The sequence below is a fragment of the Hyaena hyaena genome, unplaced genomic scaffold (assembly GCF_003009895.1).
Source record: "Hyaena hyaena isolate Hyena2069 unplaced genomic scaffold, ASM300989v1 scaffold_490, whole genome shotgun sequence".
NCBI classification, from domain to species: domain Eukaryota; kingdom Metazoa; phylum Chordata; class Mammalia; order Carnivora; family Hyaenidae; genus Hyaena; species Hyaena hyaena.
In genome coordinates this window covers 823,102-845,567 of record NW_024081123.1, presented here as the reverse complement: position 1 = coordinate 845,567, position 22,466 = coordinate 823,102, and the positions used below count along the sequence as shown (strand labels likewise).

The following is a 22,466-nucleotide window of genomic DNA, read 5'->3' as shown; positions in this document are numbered from 1 at the left end:
GATCAGCGGCAGGGACACCAGGTAGGAAGTTATTTCAGTAGCTCAGACAGTAGAATTTTAGAACCTGATCGAGGTCATAGATCCAGACAGAGTTGAGAGGGTGTGAGTAGTGACAGTGAAGGAAAGAGAGAAGCTTTAGGAGGGTGCTGTATTCCAGCTTAGACAGCCAGGTGGCTGGTAGGAAGTATAGAGAGGCATGTGCTTTGAGGGAGCTATTTTGGTTTTAGAGAGAATGAGTTAGGATGCCTGTGGGATATCCAGGAAGAACATGTCAGTAAGTAGGAAGATGCACTTGGAACCTGGGAGAGACGTCTAACAGGAGAGTGATTTGACTGTCTTCATCATATAGGTAAATGGTACCTGTTTCTCCCCAACACACCTGAGTGACAAAACTAACTCCTGTAAGTAGAAGTAACTCATGTTTCCAGTCACTGTTAAACAAGGGGTGATAAGGATTAAATCGAAACATGGAGGGGGGCTTAAGTGTAGTTTGAAAAGTTTCCCAAAAGGCTCTGTGACCGTATTCATTCCTCAGTCTCAGATAGGCAGTCATTGTGGTTGACATCATGGAAAGTTTGGATGGCCATTCAAGGAGAGCTGGTGGAAGCTGAAGAGAAGATAGCCATGGATGAAATCTAACAGTTCAGGGCAAGTGGAGAAATAGAAACAGGAAAATGAAGGGGGAGAGAGATCATATGAATGAAGTGAGGCCTTTGTGAGTGAGTGAGTGAATGAATGAATGAATGAATGAAAAATGATGACTAGCAAGACAAGTGTTGCAATGGGTTAATGCTTAGAAGGAGAATTCCCGATTTGGTAAGTAGGAAGTACGTAGGGAACGGATTACAGCATGTGAGCTGGGAAGACTTCATACCGCAAATGTTTGTCTCTACGGGACACTGTGGTTCAGCATTGAACAGGACACACATGGTCCCTGTCTTCACAGACCGTAAAGCCGGTGAGAAATCCTCACAGCTGAAGAATAACTATTCTAGAGTAGAGGGAATACCATTTCCTGTGGGTGCACTGGTTGTGGGGTGGCACTAAACTAGTTTAGGCATTACGGAGAAGATGAAGATGACTCTGAGGCCAGAAGCTTAAGTCAGGTAATTAAAAGCTTAGCTTGGGGGAAGAATAGTTCATGCCGGAATGGAATATTTGAAAGCTAAGAGGTGAGGGAGAAATGGAAAATTAAAAAAAAAAAAAAAAAAAAGGTATGGGCTAAAGCATAGAGTACAGAGAGGAGTGTGGGCTGATGCCAGAGAGATAAATATGAGTTCAGTCAGAGTGATCCTTGTAAACTGGGTATGAGAACTTGGACGTTAACCTGAGGAGAGTGTCAAACCATTGAGCTTACATTTTAGGTAGGAGGGTGACGTAATCAGATTTGCATTTCAGAAATATTTAGGCAGTACTACTATGAATGGATTAAAGGGAGCAAGATTGGAATCAGGGAGAGCAGGTAGAGAGAGTGAGATCAAGGGTGTAGGTACATTAATTTTGGAGGTGGGAGGAGAGAGAACATAAAATGTTTGCTGTAGCAAAAATTAGATGGATATGGAGGACATTAAAGGAGTTCATACTTGATTAGGTAGCTGTCTTGGTTATCTCTTTAGAATGAAGGGTTCCGTTTATTTGATCAAATCTAAGTATAGAGTGAACTGTTTCCTAAACTAAGTTAAGAGATTTGGTTTCTGCCTTGGCAAGTGCTAAAGGCTTAGTAAAGAATTAGTATCCGAATGTTTCTAGTTAAATCCCTTCTGTTGGTAGGGCAGCTCCTTTGTTCTCTTAATAGCTGACAAATCAAAACCATTGAGATGTTGGATGTTAGATACCTTGGGAGATTATGGAGGATGGGCTGGGAATTAGGAACTGTAGAGAAAATTGGATTGGTCAGCATATTAGTTATCTTTAACTTTGTGAATTACCCCCAAAATGCAGGGGCTTAAAAGAACAAATACGTATTATCTCATAGTTGCTGTGGGCCAGGAATGTGGACATGGTGTGGCTGCATGCCTCTGGTTCAAGTTCTCTCAACGAGGCTATGGAGTATTGAGTGTTGATTACGGCTGTGGAGCCTTCCAAGTTCACCCATGCAGATTGGGCAGGATTCTGTTCTCTGAGGGCTGTTGGGCTGAGGGCCTCAGTTGTTAGTTGGAGGCCTCCCTCACTTCTTGCCACATGGACCTCTCCAGAGGCCAGCTCACAATCTCATCACTTTTGCCATATTTTCTTAGAAAAGAGCCACTCAGTATGGTCTACAATCAAGGGAATAGAAGGCATTCTTGGAAACTGCCTACCACAGTCAGATTGCCATCCTTGAACAGAATACTTAACTCCACTATGTCGTTTCAGTATATGTGAATCTAAATCCTATGGGCTCATGAGAAATGAGGTATATTTGTTTTTGTTTTTTGTTTTTTAATTTTTTTAGATGTTTATTTATTATTGAGAGAGAGAAAGAGAGAGAACACAAGCAAGTGGGGGAGGGGCAGAGAGAGATGGAGACACAGAATCAGAAGCAGGCTTTAGGCTCTGAGCTGTCAGCACTGAGCCTGATGCGGGGCTCAAACCCCCAAACCACGTGATCATGACCTAAGCCGAAGTCAAATGCTTAACCTACTGACCCACCCAAGTACCCTGAAATTAGGTATTTTTGAAGAGAAAATTGATTCATTGAAATCTGACAAGGCTAAATACCATTCTTCATGTTATTCTCTCATGAATACATTTGCAGCCTATTGAACAAGGTGGCACCATGAGATAAGTGATGTATTTATTCTGCAGCAGTGTTTACCATTACTACCTTTTAATGTTTATCGAAGGTAATAATAGACACATCTATGGATACTTCTAAAAGGGAGACTCTTAATCTAGGATTGTAGTCTCTGTATGGCAGGTATTCCAAATACCAGTTGGAATTTAACTGAGAAGAGGATGGGTTTTTCTCCCAGGGCAGTGTTATGTATGGTGGGTAATTTCCTAGCCCATCATGTGGCCAGGCTGTTTATCACAGGATGTACTTACAAGGCTTGTCAGGGAGGACACTTGGTGGTCAGAGCGATGGTTGCCTCTTCCCCACTGGAGCCTCTAGGTTTGTTCTTTTGTTCAAGGGCCCAGGGCCTCGGGAACCTTGGACATAGAGGCCTTGGTGTCTCTGGAGCCAAAGCTTTGTGTGAAAAAGTCACAGGAGAGAGATCCCAAGTGTAGCCCACAGCCTCACTATTGGAGCTTCATAGAGTTGTCCCTGCCACACCCTGAACCCTGTGCTAATGAAATAGTCTTGTTGAGAAGGCAGGACTGGCTCCCCAAATTGTTGCTTGTCCAAAGTCTCACACATTGTTATTGGAAGAGCTGACGTAGATAGTTTCCAGAAGAGCTGAAATGTACAGCTTAGGGTATCTGACTCCTCCACTGTGCCTGAGTTGAAGGACCTGATTGTTGTTGCCCTGGAAGATGGTTTGGGGGAAATATGAGCTCTCTCTTCTTCAGCTTAAAAGAGGACCACGTAGAAGAGAGATGAAACTTTTTTGGATAGCCTTAGATAGCCCTAAGGGCAGTTTAGTTACAAAGAGGCAGATTTAAAAAAAAATTTTTTTTAACATTTATTTTTGAGACAGAGACAGAGCATGGGGGGGGGAGGGGCAAAGAAAGAGGGAGACCCAGAATCCCAAGCAGGCTCTAGGCTATGAGCCATCAGCACAGAGGCCAACACAGGACTCGAACCCACCAACTGTGAAATCATGACCTGAGCTGAAGTTGGACACTTAACCAGGCACCCCGTGAAGCAGATTTTAAGAACCCACACCATTCTAACTGACTTGTCTGTAAACAATGAAATAAGTGCCTCATAAGCATGTTTTCAGGCCAGGGGTGGATGACCACCTGTTAAGGCTGGAGAAGGTGCTTTGCTTGGGAGACTGGGCAGACTTCTAATAGCCTATTAAACTCAGTTATGCTATGTTAACCTCCGCAGCACCCTTGCTCACCCAGCCTAGGGCAGACCTGCTCCTCTACCTGTCCCCACCCCGCCTCCACCCACACTGCCTTTTAGAACTTCCTTTCCCTTTCAAGCCTGCATTTCATGTTTGTCTTAAGTAAGTGTGGGGGTGGATGGGGAGGCTGCAGGGAGACTGTGGAAAGAGGTGCATTGCAGTGATTTTTCTAGAGCTTGGATTTCCTAGGTCACTTTTGAGAGTTCCCAAGAGCACTGATTTGTGCACTATTCTCCTGGTCAATTTTCCTGGCCACTTTAGACCAAGCTGGCTGTTGTTACCACTGCCTCAGACTGCAGTTTACCAGTTTTTGTTTTTGTTTTTAATTTTTAAATGTTTTATTTTTGAGAGAGAGAGAGAGAGACAGCATGAGCAGGGGAGGGTCAGAGAGAGAGGGGGACACAGAATCTGAAGACAGTCTCCAGGCTCTGAGCTAGCTGGTCAGCACAGAGCCTGATGCGGGGCTCAAACCCACGAACCAAACCATGAGATCATGACCTGAGCCGTAGTTGGACGCCTGACCAACTGAGCCACCCAGAGGCCCCTGCAGTTTACCAGTTTAATCAGAATAGTCTGTCCCTGCCATCTGTGTCATCCTTTCCCCCCCTTTCCCTCTGAATCTGTTTTTCCTTTTTTTTTTTCTTTTTAATTCCTGAAGGACACAGTGATTTAATATTTACAAGACTGGTTTTTTCCCATTTTTATCTTTTGTTAGAATAATAACAAAGAGAATACTATACAGGTAATATTGTGATTTGAGGTGAAGATCAGGCCAATTCAAGGTTAAAAGTCGGTTTTCCGAGGATACCTACTATGCTATTAACACGCCTTTGAAAAATTTAGAGTTTATTCCAGTTAGTACTAGACATTAAAAATTCTTTTTTAATGTTTTATTCATTTCTGAGAGAGAATGACAGCATGAGCAGGGGAGGGTCAGAGAGAGTGGGAGACTCAGCATCTGAAGCAGGCTCCAGGCTCTGAGCTAGCTGTCAGCACAGAGCCTGACGTGGGGCTCGAACCCATGAACTGTGAGATCATGACCTGAGCCGAAGTCGGATGCTTAGCCGACTGAGCCACCCAGGCGCCCTAGTACTAGACGTTTTTACCTCATGTCTTAGATTCACTGAAGAATTTCAGGTAACACCTCAATTTTATTTTTCTCTAGTATGTAAATCCTGTATTGAGCCAACTTGATTTGTTATGTTTCATCAGCATATTTGTTTTTAGTCATATCAAAACTTGGCAAAGTTTGGTTTAAAGCTACAGCAAAAACCCTCCTCAGTTAAAATAGGAAAGATAGCTTAACGGATGTTTGTCAGCAGTTCTATTTTTGGCTGAGTGGCGTAGCAAAATGTTTAGGAAAACATACTTAGTAATCTTAAATCTGAAATTTGTAATTAACTTTTTTTTTCCTCCAGAGGCATAATAAATATGGCTTTTTGCTTGCATCTATGTTTTCATGATTAATTACTCGAGTTTGTGAAAGTCTTTGATTCAACCAAATCATTGTGCGATACCATTATACTAGGAGGTAAACATAGATTCTTCCATGTCTGAATGAACTGTGCATAAATTAGAAAGCTGTGTAAAAGACGATTTGTTTAATAGAAGTTAAACTAATATAAAAGGAAGTTGTAAGTTTTTGCTTGTTACAAATGTATTTTTAAAGAGTTACTATAGGCCGTGGTTTTCAAATTTCAGTGTGCTTCAGGTGGTTTGCATAAAAAAACTAAAGCCTTCTTAGGCTTTATCACCTGAGATTCTGGATCTGATTCTGGTTCATTTTTAATATACATCTTAGGTAATTCTGGACTGTGGGAACTTTATTTCTGACAAATACCCCAGCTGGCAAGTGAAAAAAAAAATTAAGTGCTTGATAGGTTTACCTCTCTAAATTAATCATCTTCTATCATTTGATCTTTCATAGGAGTAATCTTACTTTTTAAAAACTAGATTAACTTGTTTATAGCATCCTGTTTTACTGGAGCTGGAGATGGCTGTCATGGTGAAGAGTTTTTTTCCTCCAGAATAGAAATGGATAGAACGGACACATACATCCTTTAAGACAACAAGGATCATGTGTTTCTTTGTGAGTCTGCACTGACTATGTGACTGAGTTATAGGTGGAGCTGAAATCTGTTAGTGTTTTTAATTATGAGAAAGATACATTGTAATTTACTTAATAGGAACAGTAAAAGGGATTAAAGTGTTTAATGTTGCATGTTAGTTAGCCAGTGATTTAAAAGCATTTTATATAGCATTTTTCTAGAAATGTCCCTTTGTAATATTGTTACAGTTAAGTAGGTATATGAAATTTGTTATTGTAATCTTGATTGAAATATAGGTCGTGTTTTATTTTTAACTATTTGAGGTTTCCTAGTGTTAACGTGACCTTATTGAAACCATGTTATATATATTGTCTTCCTGATAATTAGGTTAGTAGCTCAGAAATTATGACTTTTGCAGTTTCCAGTTTGACTCAGAGGAAGAGAAATTGGATTTTACTTTTATTTGAATCAAGAGACCTAAGGTAGAGAATTATAAGGTGCTTTGTTTATTGATTTGAAAATATGCTCTAGCTTTGGAAATCTTTGAAATTCATTTCCCACAGTGTCCGCTTCTCTTCTGCTTGTTTTAGAATCCTTTTCCTTTCATAGATAAGTTGAAATTTCAAAAGGTTATTTTAATTGTGAAAACACAAGGAAATTGGGGATGACTGTAAAACATATAGTTCAGATACTTTAAACCTTTTTTCCTCATGATAAAATTTTAAAAAATTCTTTATTTTGAACGAGAGAGAGAGTGAGAGAGTGCATGAGCAGAAGAGGGGGAGAGAGAGGGAGAGAGAGAATCTCAAGTGGGTTCCATGCTGTCAGTGCAGAGCTGTGAGATCATGACCTGAGCTGAAATCAAGAGTTGTACACTTAACCGACTGAGTCACTCAGGCACCGTGTGATAGAATTCTTTTGTAAAGATTCATTTCACATTTACCTTATACGTTCTGCAATCATTAATTTTCAACAGTTTTATAATGTTTCCTGGGTGTGTTTATTTATGGTGTGATCTTTTAGTCTGTAAATTCATTAGGTAAATTTCCTTACTGATTAGTTTAAAAATCTAATTGGCTGCATTCTTCCTTCCCCGATTCCCTCATTTCCTCCTCATTTTACTTTTCTACAATGTGATGCATAATGCTTAAGTCTTTAAGCTCCTGCTTGAGCTTTAAAGAAACATGCATTTATTTTAAGTGAATAACAGTGAACTAAGAAGTGACAGTACGGATTGGTATCTTGTGTTAGTGTTTTCATATTGCTAGGTTCAGAAAACTCAGCTTAACTGATGATCTGATTGTTGCAAAAGTACTTCTGATATTTTAGGTAGTTTACACTTCTTTAGGATTTTGGTTTTTACAGAGGAATCTCCCCACCCCCGACCCCTTAGTTTCTGGTACTGCATGGCAAATGGTAGGCATTCAGTAAATATCTGTTGAACAAACACATGTCTCTACCCTGAACGTCTTTAATGAGACTGTTGGAAAAGTCCAATTTTATCTAAAACTATTTAATTTTGGTCGGTATTCAAACAGAAATAATCTCCAAAAATAACTTAAGACTGCTAAATTGCAGAGTGGACGAGGTAAAAGCACCAGTTGTAAAGAATTTCTTGTTAATTTTTAGTGTCTACATCAGCAAAGGTGTAGCTGTTGGCTAAGATCTGAAATAAATCTGTACCGTGTCTAACCACAGAATTCATTATTCCTTGATAAAGTGGGATTCTCAATGCAGAAGTCTTTCATTCTCTTTATTCGATAGTCAGCCCATGAGTCACTTGAAAGATGGGGAGGAAGTTATTATAAGTTGGTAATTATCTGCACTACAGATTTCCTTGAGCCCGTACCTGCTTTGAATTATTGTCACCATGGTGAGATACTCTGCTTAAATAGTACCTTGACATAAAGTGAATTTGTCTTACAGCCTGGCACAGTCTAGAAATTTGTTACTTTTTAGTTTTTAACCCAGGCAGTACTTTGGTCCTAGGCAAAGTATGAGCAATATTTCATATATAGTCTGGCCTAATTCTGGGGTTTACAACATTATTAACAGGGATAATGTGTTTATCTTTATCATCTTGGATGAGTAATTTCTGGGAATTTGTTGAACAAGGGAAGAAGAAAACCTTTAAGCATCTGAAATAGATACTTAGAAGATTCTTGTGAGTTCTTAGAAATTCAGAGCTATCTGATTCAGATATCTGTAGTAATATCAAGGGGCATAATATAGGCAGTATTTTTCTTTTTTCCACATCGTTCATTTCTTTATGTGTTCTGTAGATAATATGGGAAGCTGTAAGTGCCCCTTCTGATTTCCTCCTCCTCTTCCATGCACTAGTTGGAATCTGGTTTATCCCTCTTTTCTCACTTCCCTCAGAACTTCTTACATTGAAGAGTTTTCCTTCTTTTTTTTCTTTTACATGTCTCCCTTTGCTCTGTGACTTTCAACCATTGCCTTTTCCACATTGCTGTCCCTCAGAGTCCTTCAGACCTGTCCTTGAATCTCAGTTTTTAATACCTACCTATGCCAGTTCTGGGTTTGTTTTCTGATTTTATAATGGGGAAAATTGTGCCTATGCCGTGTGGTGGTGTATTAGTTTCCTATGGCTGCCATTCACATTACTACACACTGAGTGGCTTGAAACAACAGAAACTTATTATCTCACAGTCCTGGAGGCCAGAAGTCTTAAATCAAGTGGTGCCAGGGCAGTGGTCCCTCTGGAGGCTCTTGAGGAGAATCCTTCTTTGCTTCTTCCAGCTTCAGATACCTCTTGGCATTCTTTGTCTTCTTGGGCTTGTGGCCACATCACTTCAGTCCCTGCTTCCATCTTTACATTTATTTCGTGTGTGTGTGTGTGTGTGTGTGTGTGTGTGTGTGTATGTGTGTGTGTGTGTGTGTGTGAAAGGTCCCTTGCCCTTTTCTTGTCTGAGCATTTGTCAATGGATTGAGAGCCCACCCGGATAATCCAGGATGATCTCCTCATCTCAGGATCCTTAATCATCTCTGCAAAGACTCCTTTTCCAAATAAGATAACATTTTCACTGCTTCTGGGAATTAGGATGTGCACATATCTTTTTGCGGGCCCCCATTCAACCTGATACATACAGGCAGTTTAAGAATTAAACATAATTAGGGGTGCTTGGGTGGCTCAGTCGGTTAGGTGTCTGACTTCAGCTCAGGCCATAATCTCACAGTTCATGGGTTCTAGCCCCGCATAGGGCTCTGTGCTGGCAGCTTGGAGCCTGGAGTCTGCTTCGGATTCTGTCTCCTCTTTTCTCTTTCTCTGTCCCTCCCCCACTCATACTATGTCTCTCTCAAGAATAAACAAACATTAAAAAAAGAATTAAATAAAATTATATGTATATATATTTACATATATTTGTATATGGCAGGTGGCTTGACCAATGTAGGTACTCAATACATGTTCATTCATTTCCCTTTTCTTTAGAAGCCTGTGCCCCAAGCTTTCTGCATCCTGGGATGATTTTGGCAGTTAGTACAGGCATATCTCATTTTATTGTGCTTTGCAGATCATGCAATGTTTACAAATTGAAGGTTTGTGGCAACCTTGCATCGGGAAAGTCTGTTGACACCATTTTTCCAACAGCATCTGCTCACTTCATGTCTTCGTGTCACATTTGGTAATTGTCACAGTATTTCAAACCTTTTCATTATTATTGTATTTGTTATGGTGATTTGTGTTCTTTGATATTACTATTGTAATTGTTCTGGGTGTCATGAACCCAAACTTAAAACAGCAAACTTAATAATCAGTAAATGTGTGTGTTCTGACTGCCTTGCTGACCAACCATTTCCCATCAGTCCCCCTCTCCTTGGGCCTCCCGATATTTCCCAAGACACAATATTGAAATTAGGCTAATTAATAATCCTACAGTGGCTTCTAGGTGTTCACGTGAAAGAAGAGTTGCACATCTGTCACTTTAAATCAAAAGCTAGAAATGAATAAGCTTAGTGAGGAAGGGATGTCAAAAGCCAAGATAAGTGGAAGGCTCTCTTGCACCAAACAGCCAAGATGTGAATGCAGAGGAAAATTCTTTTTTTAAAGTTATTCTATTTTATTTTTTAATGTTTATTTATTTATTTTTTGAGAGAGAGAGAGGGAGACACAGAGTCCAAAGCAGGCTCCATGCTCTGAGCTGTCAGCACAGAGCCCAACATAGGACTTGAACTCATGAACCATGAGATCATGACCTGAGCTGAAGTTGGATGCTTAACTAACTAAGCCACCCAGGTGTCCCATAATGTTTGCTTAATTTTTAAAGAGAGAGAGTGCGTGTGTGCATGCGAGGACAAGTAGGGAGGGGCAGAGAGAGGAGACAGAGAACCCTAAGCAGGCTCCATGCTGTCAGCACAGAGCCCAATGTGGGGCTTGAACTCACAAACTGTAAGATCATGACCTGAACTGAAATCAAGGAGTTGGATGCTTTGCCGACTAAGCCACCCAGGTGTCCCCAGAAGAATGGTTCTTGAAGGAAATTAAAAGTACTACTATAGTGAACACATGAATGGTAAGAAAGTGACACTATCTTATTGCTGAAAAGGAAAAAGTTTTAGTGGTCTGGATAGAAGATCAAACCAGCCACAACATTCCCTGAAGCCAGAGCCTAATTTGGAGCAAGGCCCTAATGCTCTTCAATTCTGTGAAGGCTGAGAGAGTTGAGAAAGCTGCAGAAGAAAAGTCTGAAGCTAGCAAAGCTCGGTTCATGAGGTTTAAAGAAAGAAGCTGTCTCCATAACATGACAGTGCAAGGAGAAGCAGCAAGTGCTGCTGTAGAAGCCATGGACATTTATCTAGAAGGTCTAGCTAATTGATGAAGGTGTTTCCACTGAATGACAGATATCCAGCATAGACAAAAGAGTTTTCTGTTGGAAGAAGACACTGTCTAGGACTTTTATAGCTAGAGAAGAGAAGTCAGTGCCTCATTCCAAAGCTTCAAAGGACAAGCAGACTCTTATTAGGTAGGGGCTAATATAACAGGCGATTTTAAATTGAAGCCATTGCTCATTTGCCATTCCCAAAATTCTAGGACTCTGAAGGATTATGCTAAGTCTGTTCTGCCTGTGCTCTAGAAATGGAACAAGAAAGGCTAGATGAGAGCACATTTGTTTACAGGATGGTTTACTACTGAATATTTAAAGTCCACTGTTGAGACCTACTCAGAAAAAAAGATTTCTTACAAAATATTACTGCTCATTGACAAGGTACCTTGTCACTCAAGAGCTCTGATGGAGATATACAATGAGGTTAGTATGTTCATGCCTGCTAGCAAAACATTCATTTGGTAGCCCATGGGTCGAGGAGCCATTTTGACTTTCAAGTATTATTTAAGAAATACATTTCATAAAGCTTTACCTGCCATAGATAGTGATTCCTCTGATGGATCTGGGCAAGGTAAATTGAAAACCTGGAAAAGATTCACCATTCTATATGCTATTAAGAACATTTATGGATGGGAAGAGGTCCAGATATCAGCACTACCAGAAGTGTGGAAGAAAGGGATTCTAACCCTTGTGGATGACTTTGAGGGGTTCAAGACTTCAGGAGAGGAAGTCACTTCAGATGTGGTGGAAATAGCAAGAGAACTAGAGTTAGAAGTGGAGTCTGAAGTTGTGACTGATTTGCTGCAATCTCCTGATGAAATTTGAACAGATGAGGAGTTGCTTCTTATGGATGAACAAAGAAAGTGATTTCTTGAGATGGAATCTGCTCCTGGTGAAGATGCCATGAAGATTGTTGAAATGACAACAGAAGATTTAGAATATTACACAAACTTAGTTCATCAAACAGGGACGGGATCTGAGGGGATTGACTCCAAGTCTGAAAGTTCTACTATGGATAAAATGCTAGCAAACAGCATCACATTCTACCAAGAAATCATTCATGAAGGAAGAATCATTTGATGTGGCAGATTCGTTGTTTTATTTTCAGAAATTGCCATGGCCACCCCACACTTCAGCACCACCACCCCGATCAGTCAGCAGCCATCACCATTGAGGCAAAACCTTTCATCAGTAAAAAGGTATTACTTGCTGAAAGCTCAGATGATGATTAACATTTTTTAGCAATAAAATATTTTTTAGTTAAGGTATGTACATTGCTTTTTGGGGCACCTGGGTGGCTCAGCCGTTTGAACGTCCAACTTCAGCTCAGGTCACGATCATGTAGTTCATGGTTTTGAGCCCCACATTGGGCTCTGAGCTTGGAGCCTGCTTCAGATTCTGTGTGTGTCTCTCTCTTTGTCCTTCGCTTGCTTGTACTCTGTCTCTCTTGCTCTCAAAAATAAACATTTAAAAAGAGGTATGTACATTGCTTTTTAAGACATAAGGCTGTTGCACACTTAGACTGTAGTGTAAGCATAACTTTTATATGTACTGGGAAGTGAAAGCATTTGTTTGACTTGATTTATTATAGTATTTGCTTTATTGTGGTGGTCTGCAGCAGAACCTGCAATGTCTCTGAGATATGCCTGCATCAGTTCAGAACCTTCCAGCTCCACCTCAAATCCCACTGATGTCCCTTTCGGTGGCCATCAGGCAGTCTGGTCCTTGACTTCCATCCTTACTTGTGCCAAGTTCTCATCGCTGTGGCCTGTTCTTCCTTGCACCTCCCCAGTCCACAGTCTTCCTAACCTTACACTTCTGGCACTTTCTCACCATTATTAACATTACTTCTCATCTTCACAATGACCTCAAGTCCTCTCCTCTCTTTTCTTCTGTTCTCTCCACCTCCCCCCCACCTCCCCCACGATCCAACCACTTGGACCTTTACAAATTATTTTCCATTGCTTCCAAACTCTACTCAGGTTGGATTGTTTACTCCTGGATACACCCAGCACCCGTGTAAGCCTCTACTTACACTGTCCCATCAGTGGAAATGTGCTTTTCTGTCCTTCCTCTTCTTTCATTTTGTGTCTTAAATTTAAATTTACTTTTTCTTCCCTCTACTTAGGCCACAGTCATGCTTGGGTTTCTCCTATTCTAAAAAAAACAAAAAACAAAAAACAAAAAAAAAACCCAAAAAACAAAAACCACATTCCCTTAACTTGTCTCTCACTTCTCTTTTCTGAAAATTGCTTTTACTTTGCCACTATCTTCTTTACTATTTCCTGTTTGCCTCCCCCCCCCCCCCCCCCCCCGCCCCATGTGCTTCCTAGAAACTCTTCTCTTAAAGATTGATAGTTATCTCCTAACAGCATTTTTAAGAGGCTAAATAGTATGGTGGTAAAGAGCTAGACCGTTGGGGCCAGGCTGCTGGAGTTTGAATTCTGGCTCCACCACCTACCTGATAACTGTGTGACCTTGAGCAAGCTACTTAAGCATGGCTCATTTTTAAAAAATCTGTAAAATGGGAATAATATTAGTACCTACCTTATACAGTTGCTTGTAAGGATTAATTAGGTTAGTGTATGTAAAGTTTTTCTAAAGATGCCTGGTAGAGTATTAGTGTTTTATTTTTTAAGCTATTATTTTTTTAAAGTTTATTTATTTTGATGGGGGGGTTGATAGAGAGTGAGCGAGAGAATTCCACGTAGGCTCTGTGTGGACAGATGCAGGGCGTAATCTCATGAACTGTGAGATCATGACCTGAGCTGAAATCAAGAGCAAGATGCCTAACTGACTGAGCCTATTACTTTTTACTCTTTCTTTGTGGCCTCCCTGGCATTTGATATAGTTGACCATTTCCTCTTTCTCCTTCACTGTGTTCAAGCTCAGGCTAATTCATCTTAGGATCTTTTATCTATGTGACCCTGTTTGCGGTCTCTCGCCATGCATCTGAACTTATCCATTTTCTGAATAATTTTTCTAACAGCAATTCACTGCCATATTTCCCACTCCTATATGCATTTCACCCCAAGTTGTATTTTCTGCACCTCTTTCTTAGCTCCAGTGCTACACTTAATGATGTACCTAACCAACATAATCTCCCTCTCAAATTCAGCTCTTCGCTGGGTTACTTTTTGTTAAAGGATCTGTGCTAGTGTGTCATAAGGTTAGGAACATAGACCAAGGGGACATTGTGTTTGAGGCTTTGAAGCTCAGGAAACATTTCCAGATCAGTGCAGACTGGCCCATTCTCCTTGTCTTGAGTACTTTTTTCACTGAACAAAGCTGGATGTGGAAAGAGATGGGGAGACACTAATAGCAAGTACTTCTCTTAGTTTCCTGACATCGAGAATGAGGTAAGTTAATAAATTTTTTGCCTCACAAACCCGGGGTGAAATGTCTGGAAGCTGTTGTAAACTGTTGATTTTGTAAGGTTTTTTGTTTTTACTGTTATAGATACCCCTTCCCTACCCCAAAAGCAGAACAGGTAAATAAATTTGTCTCACAAAGCAGAGGCAAATAGCAAATTAACTAGAGAACAGGGCATGATTTTAATTAAGCAGTGGTAGTTTCTAGTGTATTTCTGACTTGTCTCAAGACCACAAACAAAGGGCAAAGCTGAGAAAGATTTTCCTATTTGTTTTCTGAAATGCAGTTTCTTACGCTTGGAATAGAAATTTTAGACCAGCATTTTGTCGAAATTGCTTGTTTGCCAATAAGATGTTCCATTTTATGTTAGTGGTAATTAGCAGTCATATAGTTATTTGAGTGTGGGTTAATAACAGGGCGTTTGGAAATCAGGTAGTTGGAACCATTCTCATGTGGGCCTCACAGTGCTTTGACACCTTGCATCCTGTCCATTAACTCTAAACAAAACAGCTTCATTCCCTAATGGGTTTTCATCTTTGGGGATTAAACCCAAGAGGACCATTAACCTAAGGAATGTAACTCAATTAACTGTAAATGATTTAAAATAAACTAATAGATTTTCCATTTGGAGGGCTTGGTGTCTTGAGTTCCTGAATTTTTTTTCTATCCATCTAATGAATAGTAAATGCATTCTTTGGGTAAACGGTTCACCTTAGTTACAGTTGCCAGTGGGCATCTTTTTTTTTTTTTTTTTAATTTTCCTTAACAGTTTTGTTACCTGATGTTTTGAAGTTTTTAGAATCATTTAACTTTGATGATTCTTTTCTATACCAGATGTTTTCTTTGCTGCTTAAATCTGACTTGGCTTCAAGGTGTCAGACAATTTTCTGTATGCGAGTCAGTGTGTTAAAAGTAAAAGCTATGTAGTTTTAAAAAATTCCATTTCCAGGACACATGGCAGTGCACCTATGTTCTTACCAGCATATCCTTGCTTAGGCTCAGCACTGTTTCCTGGAGACTAAGACTTTGACAGGGGCCTCAGACCTGCTGCTCCAGCTTGGGTCTTTTTCCCAGTTTGGTGCAGAACAAGTGTTACAAGGTGTTTACATCACTGATAGGAAATTTCATTTAGAAGTTCAGTATTAAATGATCCAAGGTGTTGAAAACCAGTTGGCATTAGTTTTCTGTTTGGATGGTTTTTCCCTGTATCAATTCTGTTGAATTTTTGTTTTCTTACATTTTTGGTTGGCTATTCTTGTTTTCATTTTTTACTTTGTTTTCTTCTTTCTGTTAAAGTCCACTGAAGAGCAAAAATGTCATAAAAACTTGTGTCTGTAAACCCATGGGTGTAATAAATTCAAGCCTAAATGAGTTATATCTAATTATAGGACTGCTTTCTAGAGAGGATATAGACACGCTTTTAAAAATGATTGAGGTAAAACTTACATGAAGCTTGGATTTCTGTTCCTCTCTCTGTTATGGATTGAAGATAAAAGGAAAAGTGTTATTTTACTCTGTTCTCTACTAGGTTTCTTTACTTTGCTCCTTTGTACTTCGAGCAAATTAACCTTTACATAAAAAATGAGAAAGGAGGTAGTAAACATTACATTTTGCTCATCTCTCAGTATCATCTCAAGGACGTAGATCAGGGCCCAGAAAATTAGTTGGCATTTAAGATTTTTTGATTTGGCTGCATTTTTCGAGTGTCATTACAGTGTTCGGGTCAGATTATTTTAAAATCAAAAGAGTCGTTAGATGAGCCTTGCAGTGTTTTGGTTTTGACATGAAAATGATCCTCCTCCCCTGACTGCGTGGGGCTTATGATGTGTTGGCTGTATGCTGGGAGACTTTAGAGAAGGGACTAGAGAGAACAACCAGAACAATACTGGCTTTTTTAGGTGAGGAAACTTAAGATTCGGTGAGCTGTCCAAAGTTATGCATTATGCTCATAGGATCAGGACCGAGAAAGCATCTTTTGATTACTTCTGCACCTCTCTGAAGGGCCTGGCATCTCTAAAGGCAGAGATTTTTGTAATCATGGTCAATTTACCAGTTTCTCCCAAAGGAAGAAATTAGGGGCCTAGTTTGATGCACTTACCAGTAAGAATTAAATGTACCAACTTGAAAATGCACATTGATTTTGATTGTGTCTACTTTTACAGTCCTGGTAGGTAGATTTGTGATTCAAAGGGAGTGTAAAAGTTCTAAGAAATTAAATCAGTAGAGAGAAATTACCGAAATAGATATTGATTCTGGGTCATTCTGCCCCCTAACTCTCCTTCCCCAAAGACACTGAGAATTTGCAAGATCTATTGCAAGATTCATATTCATACTAGATGTGGTAATATGATATATTTATGATCAGATAAGGAATCCTTGCCTTTGTTGGAGTTTTGGTTTGAGGGAATTAGTAAAGAATTAGACAAAGTATACTATGTGATTGTATATTTGCAGTAAAATGCCTTTGTTGAAATTTCTAAGTATATTTTATGAGAAAATCATTTATGGGTAAAGGAATTAATTATGATACTCAGTCACATTCTATTTGATGGATATTACTACTTGAATTTTTCATTTTTATTGTTTTAAAAAAAGTTTGTTTTATTTTTGTCTTGTTTTGTGTTTAGATTTTATTTTTTTAAGAAATCTCTACTCCCAACTGTGGCTCGGACTTAAAACTCCGAGATCAAGAGTCCCATGTTCTCCCAACTGAGCCAACCAGGCACCCGTGTTTTTATAAGTTTTTGATAATAGGAAGTAATCATTTTATATTTCTATTTTTTCTTTGGACATGCTGAGTGAGTCTGTTGGGGTTTATTGGGCAGTTCCTCATTCTGACTTTTACTAAATTAAAGAGAAAAGCATACTGAATCATGATATTTCCTCTTTTTTCTTTTGTAGCCAACACGTATCTCTTCATGGTACAAGCTCGAGGAATAATGTTGAGAGAAAATGTGAAAACCATAGGACATATGATCAGGTTGTACACAAACAAGAACACCACACTCAACGGCACAGGTGAGACAGCTGCTTCTTCTTCCTGCTTGCTTCTGCTTTGTACCTTTTTAGCGAAAAGAGGTAAACCAGGTCTCACGGCTTCCAGTTTTGTCTCTAAGTAACTCTGTTAAAGATGAAGTATACTGGGAGGTTCTTTTACTGTGTGAGCCCCAGCTGTCCCATGTTCTAGGATATATAAAGGTGTTTCCACAGAGGGGATGGGGTTTTTTGTAAAGATACTTAATTCTTGCAAACATAAAATGCAAAAAACTTTTTCAATTCACCCATTGACCACGGAGAGAATAGTTTATCCTTACTAGTCCTTTTGCTGTCTCTTTATGCCTATTTTAACTCCTAAAATGTTTTTCCAACTATGTCTAGAAAATGCTTGCTGTTTTTAATCATAGAAGATTCTTAATAATTGTATGGCCTTTTAAGGGGGCTTCAGGAGAAATTATAGAAGATGGGAAAGCCGTAGCTAGCTGCTCTTCTTCTTCTTCTTTTTTTTTTTAATGCTTTATTTATTTCTGAGAGAGAGAGAGCAAGCGTAAGCAGGGGAGGGTCAGAGAGAGAGGGAGATACAGAATCTGAAGCAGGCACCAGGCTCTGAGCTAGCTGTCAGCACAGAGCCTGACGCGGGGCTCGAACCCACAAACTGTGAGATAGTGACCTGAACCCACAAACTGCAAGGTCATGACCTAAGCCGAAGTTGGATGCCCAACCGACTGAGCCACTGAGGCGCTCCTAGCTGCTCTTCTTTTAAAAGTATTATCTGGAAGTAGAATCTCCATCACAGAGTTTAAAGCCTAAGTAATAGGCCAGAGCAGTGACTTAATGAAGGTAGACTTGTGGTGGAAGAATGTTCATGCCCCCATGTGGCAGAGTGTCTGCTGTCTCCTGGAGTGTTATTACAGGTTACTTAAAGGTTTTAATGACTCATTGTCACTTGTTGCATCCTCTATATTCTCATTTTAAGCAGTTAAAATTAAAGATTTAATTGTGTCAATAGTTCTCCATTGTGCCATTGTCAACGAGAGCCAGATTCTCTCTCTCTCTCTCTCTCTCTCTCTCTCTCTCAATAGGAAGTCCCTATCTGCCAACCATAGATCTTCTTTCTTAAAATGTATGTTAAAGTGGGTAATAGTTTTGCCCTTCAAAACTTCAAGACTGTGTCATATTGATTCTTAATTGAATTTCACATGTGCTTCTGCAAAATCCATTCTAGCCATTTGCCTGGTTTGTTTTATGATGCTGCAAATCAAAACACACTTGTTTTCTCCCTTTTATTTTTAAAGAAATTTCTTTTAGAAAGGCTGTCCTTGTACTTGGAATTTTAATAGTATAGTAAAAATCTCGTTAACTGGTCTTCTGCTTTAATTGGTCTTCTGAGTAGTAGGTCAATGTTAGGGGCAGTTTAAACGTTATAAAAGCTTCTTTAGGACTTGTCCTGGTTGAATAAGTTGATTGTGAAAGTGTTCACTAAAAGTTCACTCCACTGAACAGAAATACTCAGCATCTTTAGGTTACCGTATTCGTAGAAGGAGTGCTGGACATGTTTGCACAACCGGGTTCTTTTCCTGGGGCATGAATAAGTTTTATGTGAGAACATTGAGCTTGATTAAGAGAATTGATTACTGAGTCAAGACAGACTTCACAACTGGAAGACAAGAAACAGGGGAATCCTTTTTCCCCCTTTACCATGTCATATTTTCAATAGTGGCCCCACAACCAATGCTAGCTTTGGTAAGAGTTGGCCTACTTTTGTGAGCCTTTGAAAACTTTTCACATTGTTTCTTTATCGGTGGTAATACTGTTCTCAGGAGATAGTCATTGTGTCAGCTACGAATCGGGATTGGTTTTAAGAGAGACCCGGCTACAGTGGCTTAAGCACGTGAGGCTCTATGTTCTTTTGCAAAAGATGTCTGGAAGTTGGATACCTGTGGCTGTGGTAGAGAGTGTCTTCACATTCCTTCCATCTTCTGCTCTGTCATGGGGTTTTACAGTCTGAGGTTGTTGTAGGGCTCCAGTCCTTATATTTGTACTTGGGTCAGTAAGAAGGAGGAAAAGAAGAGGGAAGAAGAACAGAGGGACCCTTTTAAGGAGACTTCCCAGAAGTTTCACATGGTATCTCTGCTTAAATCTCATTGGCCAGAACTTTGTTGTAATGGGCTATAAATTATAGTCTTTGAGCTAGGTACACTAGTGCTTTGAATGAAATTGGGGTTCTGTTAACTAAGAAGAAAGGGAAAATGGGGTTTGAGTAGGCAACTGTGAGGCTTTCGCGATATTCATTTATGTTGAACAATTGGTATAATTAGTATACTTAGCTAGATACCAGAGACACAACACTAAGAACAACATCCTTCCTTTGTATGAGGATCTCTAAGCTTTTGGGAGAGATGGAAGCATACATAGTTATCTATAATACAGTTATTTCTTTTCGTTAGAGTTCATTCATTCCGAGAAAGAGAGCGAGTGAGCGCACGTGTGAGCATGTACAAGTGGGGAAGAGGCAGAGAGAGAGAGAAAGAGAATCCCAAGCAGGCTCCACACTCAGCACAGAGCCCAACACAGGACTAATCCCATGACCTTGAGACCACGACCTGAGCTGAAACCAAGAGTCAGATGCTTAACCCACTGAGCCATCCAAGTGCACCAATATAATGCAGTTTATTTCTGCACAGACATACAGATATCACCTGCCAAAAAGGAGATAATGGCCAATAAGGTGTACAAAGGGATAATTGAACTCTAGGGGAGAATTGATTAACATGTACTGGCCTATTTAAAATTTAACACTTGATGATAAATAGGTTGTGATATTTCTAAGTACATATTTGATTTCAAAAAAGGGCTTTTAACCTCGTACCTGACTTTCTAAAGCACCAAATGTGAATATATCCCATATGTAATATTTTTGTAAAGAAATTATACACTCTTGTGATCAAATGATGCTTTGCCTTGTAGCTGCGGAGTTAGTCAAATTAAGAAAACAAGATGTAATCAGTGAATAATCACCGAAGCAGATGATAGTTGTCATGCAATGTTAGAAGGGGTAGGTTTGTTAGAAATAGTCCAGCACACTTCCTCATTTGGTAGATACAGGGTCTGAGACCTTCAGACTTTGCCAGCCAAACACAACAAGCCAGTGGTAAACAGACTAGAATTCTCACTGAGTTTCTGTACCTGTTTTAAGATGCCTTTTGTAGGAAAAACAACGCCTTTGGGAGTCCTTTTTCCATTAGTCATAAGGTCCTATGAGAGCTGAGGAGGGGACCTGCCCAGCAGTGTTTAGTTCTGGGTCTCTCTTTTCTTCAGGTGTGGCTTCAGAAGAGAGGAAGAGGATGGGGGCCCAGAACTCACTGTGTTTTCAGTTGTCCATTCATTAGATGAAATAATGTCTACCTTTTATAGCAGTTGTGGTAGATCAGTCTCAAATGCATCTATCATGCATAACCTTTTAAAGCTGCTCCTGATTTTGTAGCAGTGGTTATATTTGATGGACCTAAGCACTTTTACAGGAATAATGATTTTGTGGGTTTATTACAGTACTGTCTCCAAAAGCTTAAATTATTGTTGGCTGTATTATCAGTTGTGAGGTGTTCATTTACAGTAAATTTTTACCATGTTGTAGATACTTTATTAGATACTGGAAATCACAGGCAATTTGATTTCAAAAAAGAGATAGTCTGACCTGTGGCAAGGGGTTGGTGGATGGACTTATACATAATACATTGGGATGACATAAATCCCACTAGGTGCGGTACTCAAAGAGTGCGGAGACTTTTCTGTAAGTCTGGCAATGAGTTGAAAGCCTTATGATCATTTGTGTTGATGTGGCCAAGAATAACACGTTCAGCTCCAAAATCTTGTATTTAAAGGAAGTGAATATTGCTGTTGTGTGTCTTTGAGGTTTGTTTTTTTTTATTTTTAATGGTTCTTTAAAAACTGGTGCATGGGTTCTTTTGTGAAAGATTCAAGTCATTATAGCACTAAAATAAAAAGTGAAATAATCCTGCAGACCTCCTGTTGCCACTAAGGCTTCCCAGGGGGAGCTGTCGTTAACAGTTTGTTTTACAGAAACATCTAGAGAGCTTACAACTTCTGTGAGTTGGATGTGGATTTATTGAATCATAGCATGTGGCTAAGAGAAGGGGCCCAGACATTAATAACAAGAAGTAATAAGTTATGCACAATAAGAAAATATTCTTATTTAAAGTCAACTACATAACATTAAGAAATTGCTTGAGAGTTAAGAATATTTATCTGCCTCAGGATTATAAGAAAATGAATCTTCTGAATACATAAAGGCCAGAGACCACCTTATTTATCTGCTGTGTTTAGCTCCTACATATGCATAGTGTATGGTAAATACCTACTATAGTACAAGTCCCCATAAATAGAGAAAAATTTTTTGCATATAACTTGAAATTTGATCTATATCTAGATATATTCTTTAAAAAGCATCTTAAGGAATCAGAACTTTAATGGACTTACACTTATTTTATGTTCAGTATCTTTTAATCATTCAGATATATACAGGGAACATATAGGGTATTGACTCCTAGAGGGGTCTCTATGCTTTTGGTATGTCCCTGGGCTTACAAAACAATGTCCACTGACTGTCCCCTCCCCTTTGGCTTGGAGGAGTTACCTTGCCGAGTGCTCTCCAGGGCTTCTCTGGACAGAGGCATTGGGAGGATTTCATCACTGGGGCTTTCCAGTTTCCTGGTGGAATAGCCTAAGCAGTTGTACATCTTGTCATCGTGGGGCTTCATGGCATCAAATACACTTCCCTTAAAACCTTCCCCATGCCCTGCCAAATTCCTAATTGGGATTTCCACGTAGTCCTTTGGAATTGGACCTTCTCCTCCAGCTTCTGTCTTCTCCTCGGTACCAGACCCCCATACCCCTCCACTTGCAGCCTCTGCGGGGCCATTCAGCAGGTGTGCCTGGGTTGGGGGGCATCTCTTGGCTTGGAAGTGCCGTCCTGGCGTCCAGGCTGCATCCCTTGTCGAATCCATTTTGATGATGAGTGGATATCTATGTTTAGGCAAAAGGTATGTAGGTGTTTGGTGTTCTTTGATTCTTCTAATATAATTCATATTCAGTTCAGGATTCTACCATTTTTCCACAGTGAGAGGGTTTAGCTTTTCCAGTTTAGTGAGGTGTGTGATTTACCTTTTGTCTTTTGCTTGCTGGTTACTGAC

The 22,466-nt window shown here is 39.7% G+C and overlaps 1 protein-coding gene across 1 annotated transcript in view; it reads left to right on the top strand.

Annotated features, from left to right (window-relative positions):
* The window catches only part of B4GALT6 (beta-1,4-galactosyltransferase 6), a 66,266-nt gene that overhangs the window by 5,738 nt on the left and 38,062 nt on the right, over window positions 1–22,466 (top strand). Inside the window, exon 2 of the mRNA XM_039254442.1 lies at window positions 17,161–17,277. Coding sequence (XP_039110373.1) covers window positions 17,161–17,277 — 117 coding nt within the window. The remainder of the gene's footprint in view (window positions 1–17,160; window positions 17,278–22,466) is intronic.